The following is a 15,780-nucleotide window of genomic DNA, read 5'->3' as shown; positions in this document are numbered from 1 at the left end:
GATGAATGGAAAAAGAAGATGTGGCACATATATACAATGGAATATTACTCAGCCATAAAAAGAAACGAAATTGAGTTATTTGTAGTGAGGTAGATGGATGTAGAGATTGTCATACTGAGTGAAGTAAGTCAGAAAGAGAAAAACAAGTACTGTATGCTAACAGATATATATGGAATCTAAAAAAAAAAAAGGTTCTAAAGAACCTAGGGGCAGGACAGGAATAAAGATGCAGACGTAGAAATGGACTTGAGGACACGGGGAGGGCGAAGGGTAAGCCGGGATGAAGTTAGAGAGTGGCACGGACTTATATATAGTACCAAATGTAAAATAGATAGCTAGTGGGAAGCAGCTGCATAACACAGGGAGATCAGCTCAGTGCTTTGCAACCACCTAGAGGGGTGGCATAGGGAGGGTGGGAGGGAGACTCAAGAGGGAGGAGATATGGGGATATATGTATATGTATAGGTGATTCACTTTGTTATAAAGCAGAAACTAACACACCATTGTAAAGCAATTATACTCCAATAAAGATGTTAAAAAAATGAGTTACGAAGAAGAAAATTAAATTTTAAAAGAAAACTGTTTCCACACCAGCAATTTCTGATAGAAAGGCATTTTTAAATGTATTCTACTTTTCTCTGACTTCTGAAATGACATATCTGAGCAAAATTTAAGCATGTTATTTACTCCAGTTTAGAGCTAGAGTGTTGCTCTTTTTGTATTCTCAGGAATACAACAAAAGTGGAAGGTAGAGATGTTTAAAAATAAATATTGGAGAACTATAATGAATTCAGGGCTACATGAAACTGACAAAGGCCCTGAGAGTCTAATCTATCTGGCAGTTTCTTCGATTTAGGTAGAAGAGAGGTGCAGGCAATGGGGGAACTACCACTTGTGCGCACCCTCTCTGAAATAACTTCTCTTGAGCATTAATTAGAAGCTCACTGATGTGATTAAAAGATGCCAGGAAGTAGCCACCCTAAAATATAACTAACATAAAATAACCACAGGTGGAAATACCATTTTGAAGTAAGTGTAGTAGTAACAGACGCTTTTAGTAATGGACAGGAACGTTTTAAAGGGCGGTTGGAGGAATAAGAATTTGTCATTACCTGACAATCTTATGAGACTGTAAATCTCTTGATGAAGATTCTTCTAAACCTTTTTATCTCCCACCCCAATATGTAGCACAGTACCTTGCATAGAATAAGCAGAGGGAAAAATACTTTTTGTAGAATCATTGATCCTCAAGTATTTTTTACTTAATTTTTATTGGAGTACAGTTGCTTTACAATGTTGTGTTAGTTTCTGCTGTACAGCAAAGTGAATCAGTTATACATATACATATATCCACCCTTTTTTAGATTCTGTTCCCATATAGGTGCCAGTACTCATTACAGAGTATTGAGTAGAGTTCCCTGTGCCATACAGTAGGTTCTTATTAGGATCCTCAAGTATTAAACCAGGAAAAGAATGCTCTAATCTAATGAGCATTTAAAAAACAGAACTAAGCAAACAACAATGACCAAAAAATGCAGAAATAGCACTGAAAAACTGAATGGCAATTCATCAGGAAACCCTGAGGACAGAAATATCCCTTAAATAACATTCAATCTCATTCCCTTTGTTCTAATTTTGTCCCCACCCAGCAGCCTTCAGATCTGTAATTTGGTTTTCTAAGTGAACACACCCACCAAGGAGTCTCCAAGTAGACTACCAGTGATGGCTGTCAGGTCAGGACCTCTCTCTCGTTCTAAATGTAGAAATCTGCTTTGACTTTATTAAGAAATACCCGTGCATTTGTATAGCAGGAGTCAACCTCCAGAGCAAACTGAGTACCTACTCTGTGCCAGGCACAGCGCTAGACACCAAAGAGACAGAATTAATCAGACAGAATCTGTGGCTCTTACTTGAAACTGTGGCTTCACAATACTTATAAAAATTTGGAGTCACTTTGAATGTCTTTCCTGTATCTTTCCTGATATGGGAAAAGAATCATTGACCATGTGTCATCTACCTTTACATATTTGTAAAGTTTTATCTACTCTGTTTCTCCATATTTTAACAGCAGATCTGGCTTGTACTACCTCCCGAGATCAAAGGCATTTTAGTGTTAGTACTAGTAAATTACTGCAAGGTTTTCTTAGAGTCCCCAAATCATACCTTTTGAAGAAAACAATTTTAATTTCAATAAGAGAGAGGGAGCCTAAAAAGGCAGCTTGCAATTAATTTTGGAAAATCTCCCAGCTGCTAAAGTACTTGAAAGACAAAACAGGGTGCAATTATTTTAAAAGAGTTTTATGCTAATTTTATTTCCAATCCCCAGCCAAAACACACACACACACACACACACACACACACACACAGAGGGAGCCTAAAAAGGCAGCTTGCAATTAATTTTGGAAAATCTCCCAGCTGCTAAAGTACTTGAAAGACAAAACAGGGTGCAATTATTTTAAAAGAGTTTTATGCTAATTTTATTTCCAATCCCCAGCCAAAACACACACACACACACACACACACACACACACACACACACACACACCCTTAAACAATATCAGACATCTAATGTGCTGCGCTTCAGAAGGCTAGAATATGCGACAGCACAAAGGCATTTTAGAAAGCTTCCCCCTCTTCAGTGATGTTATTAACCAGGAGCTTGAGACTATGTTTGATGGTGAACTTTTCCTATTCTGAGTTTTGACATAAACACGAGAATTTAATAACAAATGGACCCCAAAACACAGCTCTAGACTGAAAGCAGTTTTAACAACTGGAAATCACAACCTCCTGGCATGATGGCAGTCCTTTATTTACTCATTAAAGCTGCCAATATTCTGAAGGCCCTTTCTGGCTCATTTGCCCCTTCCTCGTTAACTACAGATCGGTGTGGGGTGGAACAGGTTCTGCATTTCGAAGACTCTTCTGTTCCAGCATCATATTTTCGACCATCCGATAAAGCAGATATTATCATACAGCCTGTATTATCTACAGCATTCTCAATGTTTCTGCAAACACAGGTCTCAACTGTTTGGTTCAGAAAATATGGTCAGTGTGGGCAGGGCTGCAGGGAAAAATAAGAAACTCCACCTAACCAATGAACAAAGTTCCCGCGTGGAGTCCAGAGCTGAACTTCAAGAAATGGATCAAGTGTTCTATTTTTAAAGAAAGATCGCTATACTTGAAAAAAGAAATCACTAAGACACTCCGAGTGCTGTACCAGAGAGGCCAGTGTTCAGCGTCTTTCAAACTGGCTGCTGAATTCATCAGAAAGGAACCAAATGTTTTTAACAACAGATCCTCTCTGTCTGTCTGTCTCTATGATGACACCTGTAGGTTCACATCTGCATTGTTTTGAAAGAAACCTCATTATGCTCTCTTACCAAGTATTATTTTAGATGCCAGTTAACTCTCCCAAAACCCTCCCCCCAAGTAACCTTAAAGTAAATAAACTTATTATACAGCCATGTTCCTGCAGAAGTTTGAATCACACCAAGAATGCATATCCTTAAAAGGAAATGTTTTCCCTCCCCTTGCATCCTGTTATTTAAGCTATTTTAAGTACTTGTCTGGAGAAAGCTGAGCCAGAATTCAAGTAGTTTTGATTTTAGCTGCTGTTTTACACTGCCCATGTCCAGGTGGTATGTGGTACAATCTATCACTTCAAATGCATCTTTTGGGGTATAACTCTGTCTTATAAATCTGACAGTGAGAAAGACCGGGATTTCCCTTGACCCCTGGGTTTTGTGTGTATCTGTGTGTTGCTTTATTCATCCCTGAATCTGTTAAATCTAGTGTCTTTCTTTATAAACAGGTCACGTATGTGTGTCCTCATCTGCAATACATATGCAACCTCTTTACAAACCCACTACGGACAGTACTCATTAGGACTTAAAGAAGAAAACCAACCAAGTGCAGATGCACATCCTTTCAGAAAAGCTGTGTTTAAAAGTTCCATTTAGTTTAACCAATATATTCCACAAATTTTTTGCACTAAAAAAATGACAAACGGAATCTATATATCGAACAATAATGGATTTAAACACACACACACACACACACACACGATCCTGATTGCCTATGAAAGCACACAAAATATTAATTTAAAAGACTCAGCCAAAAGACTTGTGCAGAAGAATTTAGATTATATTCCACCCTCAGATCTAAGCAATAAAGTCGAGCTTTCATTAGGCATTAAAACTTTAGAAAAGGCAGCTGCTAAACATCTCCAGATGCTTAAACACGGGTTTTGCCTTTCACAGCTTATACCTTTTGAGGTAGCTTATTCCAGCGAATACATATAAAAGGCAGTTTAATGAGTCCCAGCTAAGGCTAGAATAGAGGTCGCTACCAAAGACTTCATCCTAATAGTGGATCCCCAAAGGTGGAGGTCAATTACAGCTGAAGGCTGGACAAGGTTAGAGGGCTGAGACCAGGCAATCAAAAATGCTGTCTATCAATTGTTTTCCAACTCAAAATTTCCAGCAGTTTGGCCATCATTTTCCACCTGCTGCCAGTTTCCCACTTAAAAAATACACACACCCACACGAGTGCATTCTCGCACACCTCCAATCTGTGCTCCTATCTTCCACACAGTCAAAACATGGTTTTCAGACTATCCTGAGACCTTCATTTCTAATATTCCATCGATAATTAACCAGATGGCACAGTGAAAGAGCACTGGTTTATTTATTTTTTTGGTTGGGCTGTAGTTTTAATTTTTTAAGCCATAATTAAACAAATATGCACTGGTGTCGTCTTATTGAATACTAAAAGTAAATTAAAAGAAACCACCATGCTTTTTGCGGCATCATCCTGATGTGGTTTTTATATACTAGAGAATATCAAGTAATTTGAAATAACTCAACTTCCTGAGATGAGAAAATCTGGTACAGCTACAATCACCATAACCAAAAATTTTTGTCTTAGTTTGGTGGGCAGCCTCAAAGGAATATACCCACATTCTTGCTAGTCATTTATGAAACCCCATTATTTTATTTCAAAAGTGTTGAATTCCTGTTTGGAAAAAAAACCTGAGTGGCTATTGCTTAGGAGAGAAAAACGCGCGTTTGCAGGTCTAAAGCCAATCTGAGAAGATCTACATTACATGAATTTATCTTTATGATAAGGCATCATTCAAATGACCTTTAGCTTCCATAACAAGATTAAAGTCCCAGAGTGTAAAAGACATTTTCTCCTTGGTAAAATATTTACTTCCTAAGTGTTCTGGAAAGTTTTATTTATTCTTCTTTAGAATGAACTTATACAGCATTGCAGCATTTTAAATTAAAACAGAAACATTATGAAGTAGGAAAAAATGAGAGCCAAATCTTCTGCTATCCCCGTGGAAAATACTGGAAACAAATGTTGAGAAAACGAAAATAATTAAATGAAAATATACTGCTTGGAACTTAACACTAAGCAGGTGCAGAAAGTGAGTGAAAGGAGAATTGTAAATCTTAATACTCGATTTTTATTGCTAGTAAAGAGAGTTTCAAAGCACTATTAATTGATTGAACAAAACCCATGATTAGTGGTAATTACAGAGATTTTCTGCACACACTATTATTTTGCTGAATTTCTAAAGAGATAATCAAGGCTATTATTTTTAATAGATGGGAAAAATCATATAATGATTTCCATATTGTGTCACAATTGAACTGAGACAAAGTAGTCCTCCCTCCCCTCCCCTCCCCATAAGAAAGAATTGTCAGGAAAATAGGTTATAGAGCTTGTTTTTAAAATCAACTTTCCCTGAATGAAAAAAAAAAGGATTTCCATAACACCTTTGACAGTTGCCTAAGGGCTCTGCAAATAAGAATAACTAAAAACTACAAATATTTTAAAGGAAAATCAAAAGATTCAGCTGGGTCTTTAAACACTTTTCTAAAAGACAGACTATACACAAGCATATTAAAAATATGCTGAAAAATATAAATTTTATGTGTTACATTGTAATGGCCAAAGCCTTCAGAATAAATTCTGCCATGATGAAAATCTTCATAACAAAGACCACTTGTGATAATGACAAAGTCCCAGTACATGAAAAGACTACCTATAATTCCTTGGAATTCAATCAATTAACTATTTATGTATTGAAAACCTAATGTGTGCAACAGTGAGCTAGATACTGAGGGGGAATACAAAATAATAATATGTGGAACAGGCAGAAATTTTGGACTCCAGAATTCCTATTTACAGCATATAGAGTAATAAGAGTCTACATATCATAGAGATACATGCCTGGTAGGGCTTCAATAAGACAAACGGCTCAATCTCCCGCCTTTGGGAAGGTGTTTGCCTACCCTAAACCCTCCAAGATGTATGATTTTAAAGTAAGACAGTAGTTCCACAATGACCCTTTCTTGTAGTCCAAGCTCTAATTGATCTCTCAGTCCAATTTAGCCCTGTTTCCTCCTTGGAGATAACTGGTCAACCCTCTTTATATCATTAAGCTTTAAAAGAGCAATTAAGCTCTTTTACTGATAAAAGTATCCCAGTGCCATCAGGTAAACCATATTCAAATTAGCTTTAATTTTTAAAAAATTTTCGCACACAAATATTTCCAAGATGCTGCACATGAGAACAAGGCTTGTATTCAACAATAAACATTGATTTGAGGAGGTGAGGCCTTGCAGATTAAGCAATAGCAATAAGGTCCTCACCCCAAAATCCTATTCTTAAAAAAAACAAATCAGGCTGTCCCAAACACTGAAAGATGAATATAAATAAAACAGAAGGTTTGAAGGAAACAATTATGATAAGAACAATTTCTACAGAATAATACGATCTAAAAAGTCTTGCAGCCAAGAATTCACCTGCTGTTTTTTCATAATCAATCTATACTAAACTGAGTAGTACACTTCTTCCAGTAAGTGATATCTATGGCAAGTTAATTGCCTTTTTTTCATACACACACACACACACACACACACACACACACACACACAATAGTGTTAGATCCAGGACTTATTTTTTCCTAGTTAGAATTCTGATGGGATTATGAATAGTCACGCTGGCTGGGGGAGTCATTATTTTTCCCAAGGCATGTTGTTATTACTAAATGACTTCATAGAAAATGTTGCTCATAAATGTATGGGAATAGGGATGTGTATTTCCTCACTTTTCACTGATAGGGTTCCCAACACAGGTCAAAGAGTAGATTCTGATTTAAATAACAAATCATTTAGATTTAACTTCATACCCTTTAATCAAGGAGATACCAAATAGTATTAGTCTCCCTCTCAAAGCACATGTTGACTCATGTGAGCACACACATCAATAATCAGGTCTTACCCTATTTTCTCATTATCTTCACTGACTTGACCTGAGCACTGAAATTTGGAATGTAAATACTATAAATTGCTTCCATAGCTGCTGAATTCGAAGACATGTTATGTGATGTTTAAGGATAAACCAAGTGGCATGCTAATCCTTCCCATGTTATACTGATGCTAATTCAATTTAAGAAGGTCCAACAGTGTGCATTCTCCAAAGGCACATAAGATCCATGAAAAAGGCAGGAAAGCCACGCTAATTAGGGAAAGGCAAAACATCATCTAATGGTTCTTAACATCTTCAGGGGTCACCTGGCCCTTTAAGAATATGGTGAAAGCTCCAAATCCTCTCCTCAGAAAAATATGATACACAAAATATGATAACAACACAAAATTTGTCTAAAAATTTCAGGAGCCACAGAAGCCCCCAGTTAAAGACTGGGAACCTGGACTAAAAACCTTTGACCATATTAGATACTAGATATAATTAGCAATAACACAGTTTAAAGTGTAGCTTCTAAAACTTTATTCCATTGGTTTTAACTATCTTGCCCTAAGTTTCATGATTAACCATTCATATAATTTTTCAGAGAAATAACTTTGATTAGTACCAAATAAAGATTGCTTTACTATAGTTACTCTACAAAAAACACTTACCGACTTTTGCAAAGGCCTCTTTGAGTTCATCAAGCTCATCTTTGGAAATCTGAGTGGTAGCCATCTCATCCATTTAAAGATCTAAAGAGAAACCAGAAGGGTTTAAGACTTTAAACAGAAACAGTCATAGATACAGAGAACAAACAGGTAGTTGCCAGAGGGGAGGGAGGAGGGGGAGGAAAGAAATGTGAGGGAGCTTAAGAGGTACAAACTTCCAATTATAAATTGGAAAATAAAAAGTCACAGGTATGAAATGTACAGTGTGGGGAACATAGTTAATGACTATGTAATATCTTTGTGTGGTGACACATGACAACTAGACTTATCATGGTGATCAGTTTGAAATGTACAGAAATATCGAATCACTATGTTGAGTAACAGGAACTAACAGTGTTGTGGGTCAATTATACTTCAAAAACAGACTCATAGAAAAAGAGATCAGATTTGCGGTTACCAGAGGCAGAGGTAAGGGGAGGGGGAATTGGATGAAGGTGATCAAAAGGTACAAACTTCCAGCGATAAGATAAATAAGCACTAGGGATGTAATGTACAACACGATAAATATAATTAAAACTGCTGTGTGTTATATATGAAAGTTGTTAAGAGAGGAAATCCTAAGAGTTCTTATCACAAGGAAAACAATTTTTTTCTATTTCTTTTATTTTGTATCTATATGAGATAATGCATGTTTACTAAATTTGTTATGATAATTATTTCATGATGTATAGAAATCAAGTCATTTTGCTGTTCACCTTAAACTTATACAGTGCTGTATGTCAATTATATCTCAATGAAACTGGAAGAAAAAAATTTTTTAGACTTAAAAAAATTTTGTGATGATTATAAGCACTCCTGCAAACTCTCATTTTAGGGATAATTTAGACTTTCTAGAAATGCAAACTACTAAAACCATCTGAATAGGTCCTCATATTTCCAGCTACAGCCATAATAAAGAAAACAAACAAATGAGAAGTTATCACTTACCAAAAGTTATTCAGAAAAAAATACTTGTGAATCTTCCTTTCAAGGACAAAATCTTACATTATGTTCAGAGAATGTAAGGAAGGGGAAGGTACTGAGCAATGAGAGAAATTCTTGGTTATATGTGCCAAAACTAAGTCAAACTTATGTGACCAAAGATTCGTGTAAAATATAACTTTTTTGGGACTTCCCTGGCAGTCCAGTAGTTAGGACTCCACGCTTCCACTTCAGGGGTCACGGGTTCGACCCCTGATTGGGGAACTAATATCCCGAATGCCATGTGGCATGGTCAATAAATAAATAAATGAATGAACAAATGTTTAAAAAAATAATTTTTTCATTTAGCATTTACGTATCTATCTATCTTACTGGCTATTTCCATTTTTCCCATCTTTACTGAGATATGTGACATATGATACTGTGTAAGTTTAAGGTGTATATCATAATGATTTAATATACATATATATTGCAAAATGATTACCACAGTAAAAGTTAACACATCTATCACCTCACATAGTTATCACCATTTTTTCCATTTATATATCACCATTTCCATATATCACCATTTTTTTCCATTAAGCTATTTAAAAATCTTTCACTGTGAAAAAACTGATTTTCAGATAGCATAAAAAGAGCTATCAATCATTCCCATTATAGGAGGAGTCAACTAAAATTATTTTTGGCTTTGATACAGAAACACACACAAGAGCAGGCTAATCAACACATCTTTGTGTACACAACTTATTAATATTATTTGAGTTTATACTCTTTCTGATTTGGTCTTATTTTACTTATTTAACCAATAGTCAGGGCTTGGCAAACTAAGGCCTGTGGGCCAAATCTGGACCACTGCTTATTTCTGTATGGTCCCCAAGCTAAGTATGGTTTTTACAGATAAACATTTGCTGTCAAATGTTTGAACCTCAATTAAGTGAAATGTTACCCCAGGGGGGGGAAGAAAATTCCATTCCTCTCATCAGTAGAATTGTATTACCAAAAAAGGTACTCAAATATTTATTATATTTTGACTTTTGTCAGTAAAAATCTGTGGAGATAATATTTAAACCCTTGATATTAATAATATAATATTCTTATTTTGCCTCTTGGCGTACAATATACATGATGTGGACCTTTACAGAAAAACTTGACTGAGCCCTGCAACAGAGAAAGGAGGTCTGTACCACAATGGAAAATTCCCACATACCAACCTATTAACAAGTTTTAGACAGAAGGAAATGAAAATAATTATGTGTTGTCCTTTTTTTTGGGCTTTGTTTTTTTCCGTCTTTTTAATCTTTTTAAAGAACTTTACTTTTTAGAACAGTTCACGGCAAAATTGAGCAAAAAGCACAGAGAATTCAGTTCCCATATAGCCCCCCTGCCCTCACACTCGCACAGCCTCCCTCATTATGAACATCCTCCATCAGAGTGGTACATTTGTTACAATTGATGAACCTTCTTTGATACATCATTGTCACCTAAAGTCCATAGTTTACATTAGGCTCACTCTTGGCATTGTAATACATATTACGCCTTTTGACACCATTTATAGTATCATACAGAATAGGTTCACTGTTCTAAACGTGTTGCCTTTTCAAAAAAGTAGTCTGTGTCAAATTTCACAAACTATGTGAAATGCAAATTTGAGATCTTATATTTACCCCTTTTAGACATTTCAAAAATAATTTTTGAATAGCCTTTCATATGTATTTGTGGGATTTATTTATTTATTTATGGCCGCACCGCGGCATGCGGGATCTTAGTTTCCAGACCAGGAATTGAACCCATGCCCCCTGCAGTGGAAGCATGGAGCCCTAACCACTGGACCACCAAGGAATTCCCCCTTTTAGACATCTTTATTAAAAGTTAAAAAATTACTTGCCAACTCATCTTTTTTGCCATGATGACCAATACTTAGTACAGAGACGCTCAAGAGAGAGCTGGGCCACATCTGTCCTTTGCACACCCATAGCTGTCACTTCTAGAACTTATCACAGTCCCAGGCAGGTCGTAAGGCACTCAATAAAATAGTACTTTCATAAATTCATCCATTCAACAACTTGTGTCAAGCCCTACATTAGACAAATTCATATTCCTACTAATTCCCTGAACCCTCATAACAGCCTTTTGAGGTAAATATTCTTATTCTCTTTTTTATTAGAGATAACCTAGGCTCAGAGACACCATGGACCTGGAATTCAAACTCAGGTTTCTCAAATCCCTGGGAAGTTTTAAAATGACCATATGGTACTATTAGCTAAGTTTCCACCATAATGTAACACACATTTATAATGACTCATATTCTTAAAAAATTAAATAAAAACAGACTTTTCAAAAACATAAAACAGAACTTGCCTATTCATAAACTTTTCTTACCTATGGTGTTAAAATGTCACTAAAGAGGGACAACTTCTCAGTAGAAAGTTGGGTAAAAACACCTTTTAGAGCAGTCTCGGGATCTATAAGGGAAAGACCTTCAGTTGGATACAAAGGCAGACATTTTAAAGATTAAGAGTAAAAAGTGATTTTGCATAAGTTAAGCTGCAAAAAGTATTGTGGGGACTTCCCTGGAGGTCCAGTGGTTAAGACTCTGTGCTTCCACGGCAGGGGCTGCAGGTTTGATCCCTGGTTGGGGAACTAAGATCCCACGTGCCCCGCGGTGTGGACAAAAAAAATATATTCTATATTTTATTAACATGGTGTTCAACACCTCTCATTACAAAAATACTAGATAGGATTTACTCTAATTTTCTTCATGTATATTTTAAGTAATGATGTTTTCAATACAAAATTATTGCCCATCTCCCGTAATAATACCACGCAGAACAATGGCACAGAAAGTTTGAAAGCGAGACTGTCTCAGAAAATCCAAAACATGTGGCCTCTCCTTTACTTCTTTTTTAAAAAATAAATTTACTTATTTATTTATTTTTGGCTGCGTTGGGTCTTCGTTGCTGTGCGCAGACTTCCCCTCGTTGCGGAGATTGGGGGGCCACTCTTTGTTGCGGTGCACGGGCTTCTCATCGCGGTGGCTTCTCTTGTTGAGGAGCATGGGCTCTAGGCGCGTGGGCTTCAGTAGCTGTGGCTTTCCAAGGCTCTGGAGCACAGGCTCAGTAGTTGTGGCGCACGGGCTTAGTTGCTCCGCGGCATATGGGATCTTCCCAGACCAGGGCTCGAACCCGTGTCTCCTACATTGGCAGGCAGATTCTTAACCACTGCGCCACCAGGGAACCCCCTCTCCTTTACTTCTAAAGGTCCTTTCTAGTTTGGGCAATTCGTGAGTCAATAATAATCTAAAGTAGTTAGTCTTTTTTTTTTTTTTAAAGACGATTTTATTCTCATACTATATCACCTCTATAAAAGAGAAAATTAGACAAAGATGGTTCTGGACATACCTCCCGCCCCACCGCACCCTTTATCCCTGCTGAACAGTGGGTTCTGACTCAATCCTTCCCTCCCACTTCTCTCCTTTGCAAGCAGCGGGGCTGAACAGGTTAGAAATCTCTTCCCTCTTTTTATACACCTTCCCCAACACACACCTCTACCCTCACACAATTTACTGAGGCGTCTTTTATATGCCTAGTTCCTGCCCTCAAGGAATCTACAATCTGGGGAAGACAAAAAAATGTAGATAATTATAATTTGACATAAAGTGAATTAGTGGTTGTAATAAAAGGTAGAGAAGGAGAAAGACTCTGGAGACCTTAAGGATTATTAATTCCATCTCAGGCAGGCCAAGAAAGTAGTACTTTTGTTCTTCGTGCAAAATTAGGAAATACATAGAACTCACAGAAATGATTTCGAGGCACTTGTTTACTTAAAAAAATATGAACACAATGCAGCATTTAAAAAACCCAAAATATACTTTCTGTTCTTTCTTTATTCATATGGCTGCACTGGGTCTTAGTTGCGGCATGCGGGCTCTAGTTCCCCGACCAGGGATCAAACCTGGGCCCCCTGCATTGGGAGCGTGGAGTCTTAACCACTGGACCACTAGGGAAGTCCCCAAAATATACTTTAAAGTTTTCTAATTTCTTATTCCTGTCTAATTATCATAATGAAAGCTTAAAGTGTCCCCTTTTACACCTATAACTCAGATTTTTCATCTACAGGAGACATGAAGAGGCACACTGAGTAAGAGTAAAAAGAACTGCAATACACATATATTCCCAAAACAACATTTGTTTGACCCAGGATAACAAAATAACTTAATTTAGGAGTCTCTCACTTGAATAAATTCAATTTCATTTATTTACAATTATTTGAAAGTAAATAAATAAATGCTACCCTAAAGCACCTAAGCTAAAACTAAGAAATCCAACATAAAGTTTAAAAGGCTCACAATATACACTTCAGTTGACAAAAATCACAATATTTAAATTAGCTATTTCATGCAGACTTTTTTTTTCCCACTATGAATAAAAAAAGTTTGTCCTTAAGACTACTCAAAGGTACTTGATGGAATCTTTAAGGAAATCAAGCAATTAAATACTATCTTGGGAGAAAATATCACATTTAAATAATTTAGGGAAGACAGGAACAGGAACATCAGATTTTTAGAAAACTTGCAAATTAAAATTACTGAAAGCTCTATCCCTCTTCATTGGGCATTCATTGAATTTTTTCTCTCAAAGCAAGTAAAACATCCCAGACTGGGGTTTAGGAAGCAAAATAGATGATCTGACATCATTATTGCCCTGTAGACACGTTGATTCAATCCTGAACACTTGCAGCAAACTGTTGTTCCCCACCCAAGAATGCAGTACGTTATGAGAGGAAGACTGTGAGATGTGGAATCAGAAGACATCAATTAGTGCCCCGGCTCTGCTACTTCCTAGCAGTGTGTCTATGAGCAAGTTTATTTAATCCTGCTAAGTCTCAGTTTCCTCTTTTGAAAACAGCGATAATAACTACTTCCCTAGGGTCCTCGTGAAGCTTAAAGATGGCATGTGAAAGCACACTGCAAACTATAAAGTATTATACAGCAACTTCAAATCCTTAATGAAAGAAAATGGTGAACAAATCAATGCCTAAGTAATTGTGAGAGGCTATATAAATATAAGGCATAAGTTCTACTAAGAACCTTTTAAATGGAATGTACGAAAAGTTACGTCATTTGCCCTATAATTACTGACTACAGAGTATAATAGATCTCCTTCATATATAAAAATTATAAGCCTTTAAGTCGAAGTAATTTAAGAAGGATGGGACTAACAAAAATCTGTCAGCCATTTTTTACCCAAGACTCAGTTTGGCTCCTGCATAAGACCAGTTTCTAAACACAACTTGAAGAACGGCCAGATTTTTTTTTAATACAATTTTTACTTTATATCAGGACCACTTAAAAAAATAGCTAACAGCTTGTCAATATTGTCACATTCCTCCTACTCTGCACATTTTTTCATAAGCAATGCAAAATAAAAGGTGAAGAGGTAAAAAGTAAATATTATTGCTGAATAAAAGTTTAACCTCAATTTCACAGTATGTGATTGGTAGGTAAAAAGCAAGTCTGACTTTTGAAATATGTTGAAATGTGTCCTTTTCCCCAGTCTGTCTTCCCACAAAAGTGAACTTTATTTACATGAAGAGAGCAGGCGCCGATATTAAAAAAAGAAAGAAAGAAAGAAAGAAAGAAAGAAAGAAAGAAAGAAAGAAAGAAAGAAAGAAAGAAAGAAAGAAAGAAAGAAAGAAAGAAAGAAAGAAAGAAAGAAAGAAAAGAAAAGTATTTTCCCTTCATTTAAATTTAGCCAAATGAAATACCATCAAAAGTAAAAGCTTCCAGGGCCTCTGCATTTTTCTGAATTCTCTCATCTGCAGAGCACTTTGATCCGTCCCAAATTCTGTTTCCTCCCTAGCTCCTATGCCTGCCTTCGCTATAAAGGGAAAGCATCAGGAGGAAAGCAAACCCTCTCCCTAAACATCTGAGACACAGGAAAACAGATTTTCAAATAAGGGAATGAAAGGAAGGCAAACAAAACCTTGTTTGTTTGTTTTGTCAGAAAAGGATATGGTGTACAACTGGGTCTGAATTCAGGGCGTCACCCACAGAGAGGAATCTTATGCCTATGAAGTCATCCCTAATTACAGAGTTTGACTAACAATACAGCAATTATGAAACCACTCCACTGGCTCCTTTAACTATACTTAAACCCTCAACACAAACCTTTGCTGAGAAAGGTGTACCTACAACTACCTACCTGAAACTATTACTCAAATTCTAAAAGGTATCTGATGGAGATGAGGAAAGGGGTGTGTGTGCCTGCTTTCATCCCCTAAGGCGATTCACTTTAGGAATGCTGCTGGCTAAATAATCTATCTACTAATCTGTGTCATTCAGAACCCCCCCCCCCCCCGGGGTCAGGAAGCAGGGCACACCATGGGAAACTTAACCATGGATAATCAAGAGTTGACTACTAATTTAATATTTTCTTCTTGACGTTGAGAGGAACTAAAAGATAAAAGCAGGGCATATTCACCATAGACATTATCCAGCCACTTGTATGCCAGGTAAGCAGAATTGGTAAAGTGAGGCTGCTGACTTAAAATCAGAGATTTGGCCACACACACTTAAGCTGCTAAGCTCGAACCATGAAGAAGAGAGGGTGGACAAAACATGGAAGAATACGTTATTTGTATTTGTGTATTGGTCACCTTCCTCTGTCCAAAACAGGCAGCGCTTTGGAGCAGCCACACTTCACGTACCTACCTGTACCAACAGAAACTGCCACCCTGCCTTCTCACCCTGCCAACAGCACTAGTCTCCACTAGTCTCCAGGTCAGACGGGCGTGCAACACTCTGAGCTAAAGCTCACCCGCTCTCACTATGATTACTCAAGCTCTAACGCTGCGTTTCCAAATGACTTGA

General features: G+C 36.9%; 1 protein-coding gene across 2 annotated transcripts in view; it reads right to left on the bottom strand.

The window, feature by feature from the left end:
• Positions 1 to 15,780, bottom strand: part of PLS3 (plastin 3) — a 92,720-nt gene that overhangs the window by 39,877 nt on the left and 37,063 nt on the right. For both annotated transcript variants that reach the window (XM_024128222.3, XM_024128223.2), the window contains exon 2: positions 7,935 to 8,015. In XM_024128222.3, the coding sequence (XP_023983990.1) occupies positions 7,935 to 8,007 (73 nt within the window). In that variant the 5' untranslated portion in view covers positions 8,008 to 8,015. The remainder of the gene's footprint in view (positions 1 to 7,934; positions 8,016 to 15,780) is intronic.

The sequence above is a fragment of the Physeter macrocephalus genome, chromosome 21 (genome assembly GCF_002837175.3).
Source record: "Physeter macrocephalus isolate SW-GA chromosome 21, ASM283717v5, whole genome shotgun sequence".
Taxonomy (NCBI): domain Eukaryota; kingdom Metazoa; phylum Chordata; class Mammalia; order Artiodactyla; family Physeteridae; genus Physeter; species Physeter macrocephalus.
The sequence above is the reverse complement of the archived record's forward strand: the minus strand, read 5'-3'. Positions and strand labels throughout refer to the sequence as shown.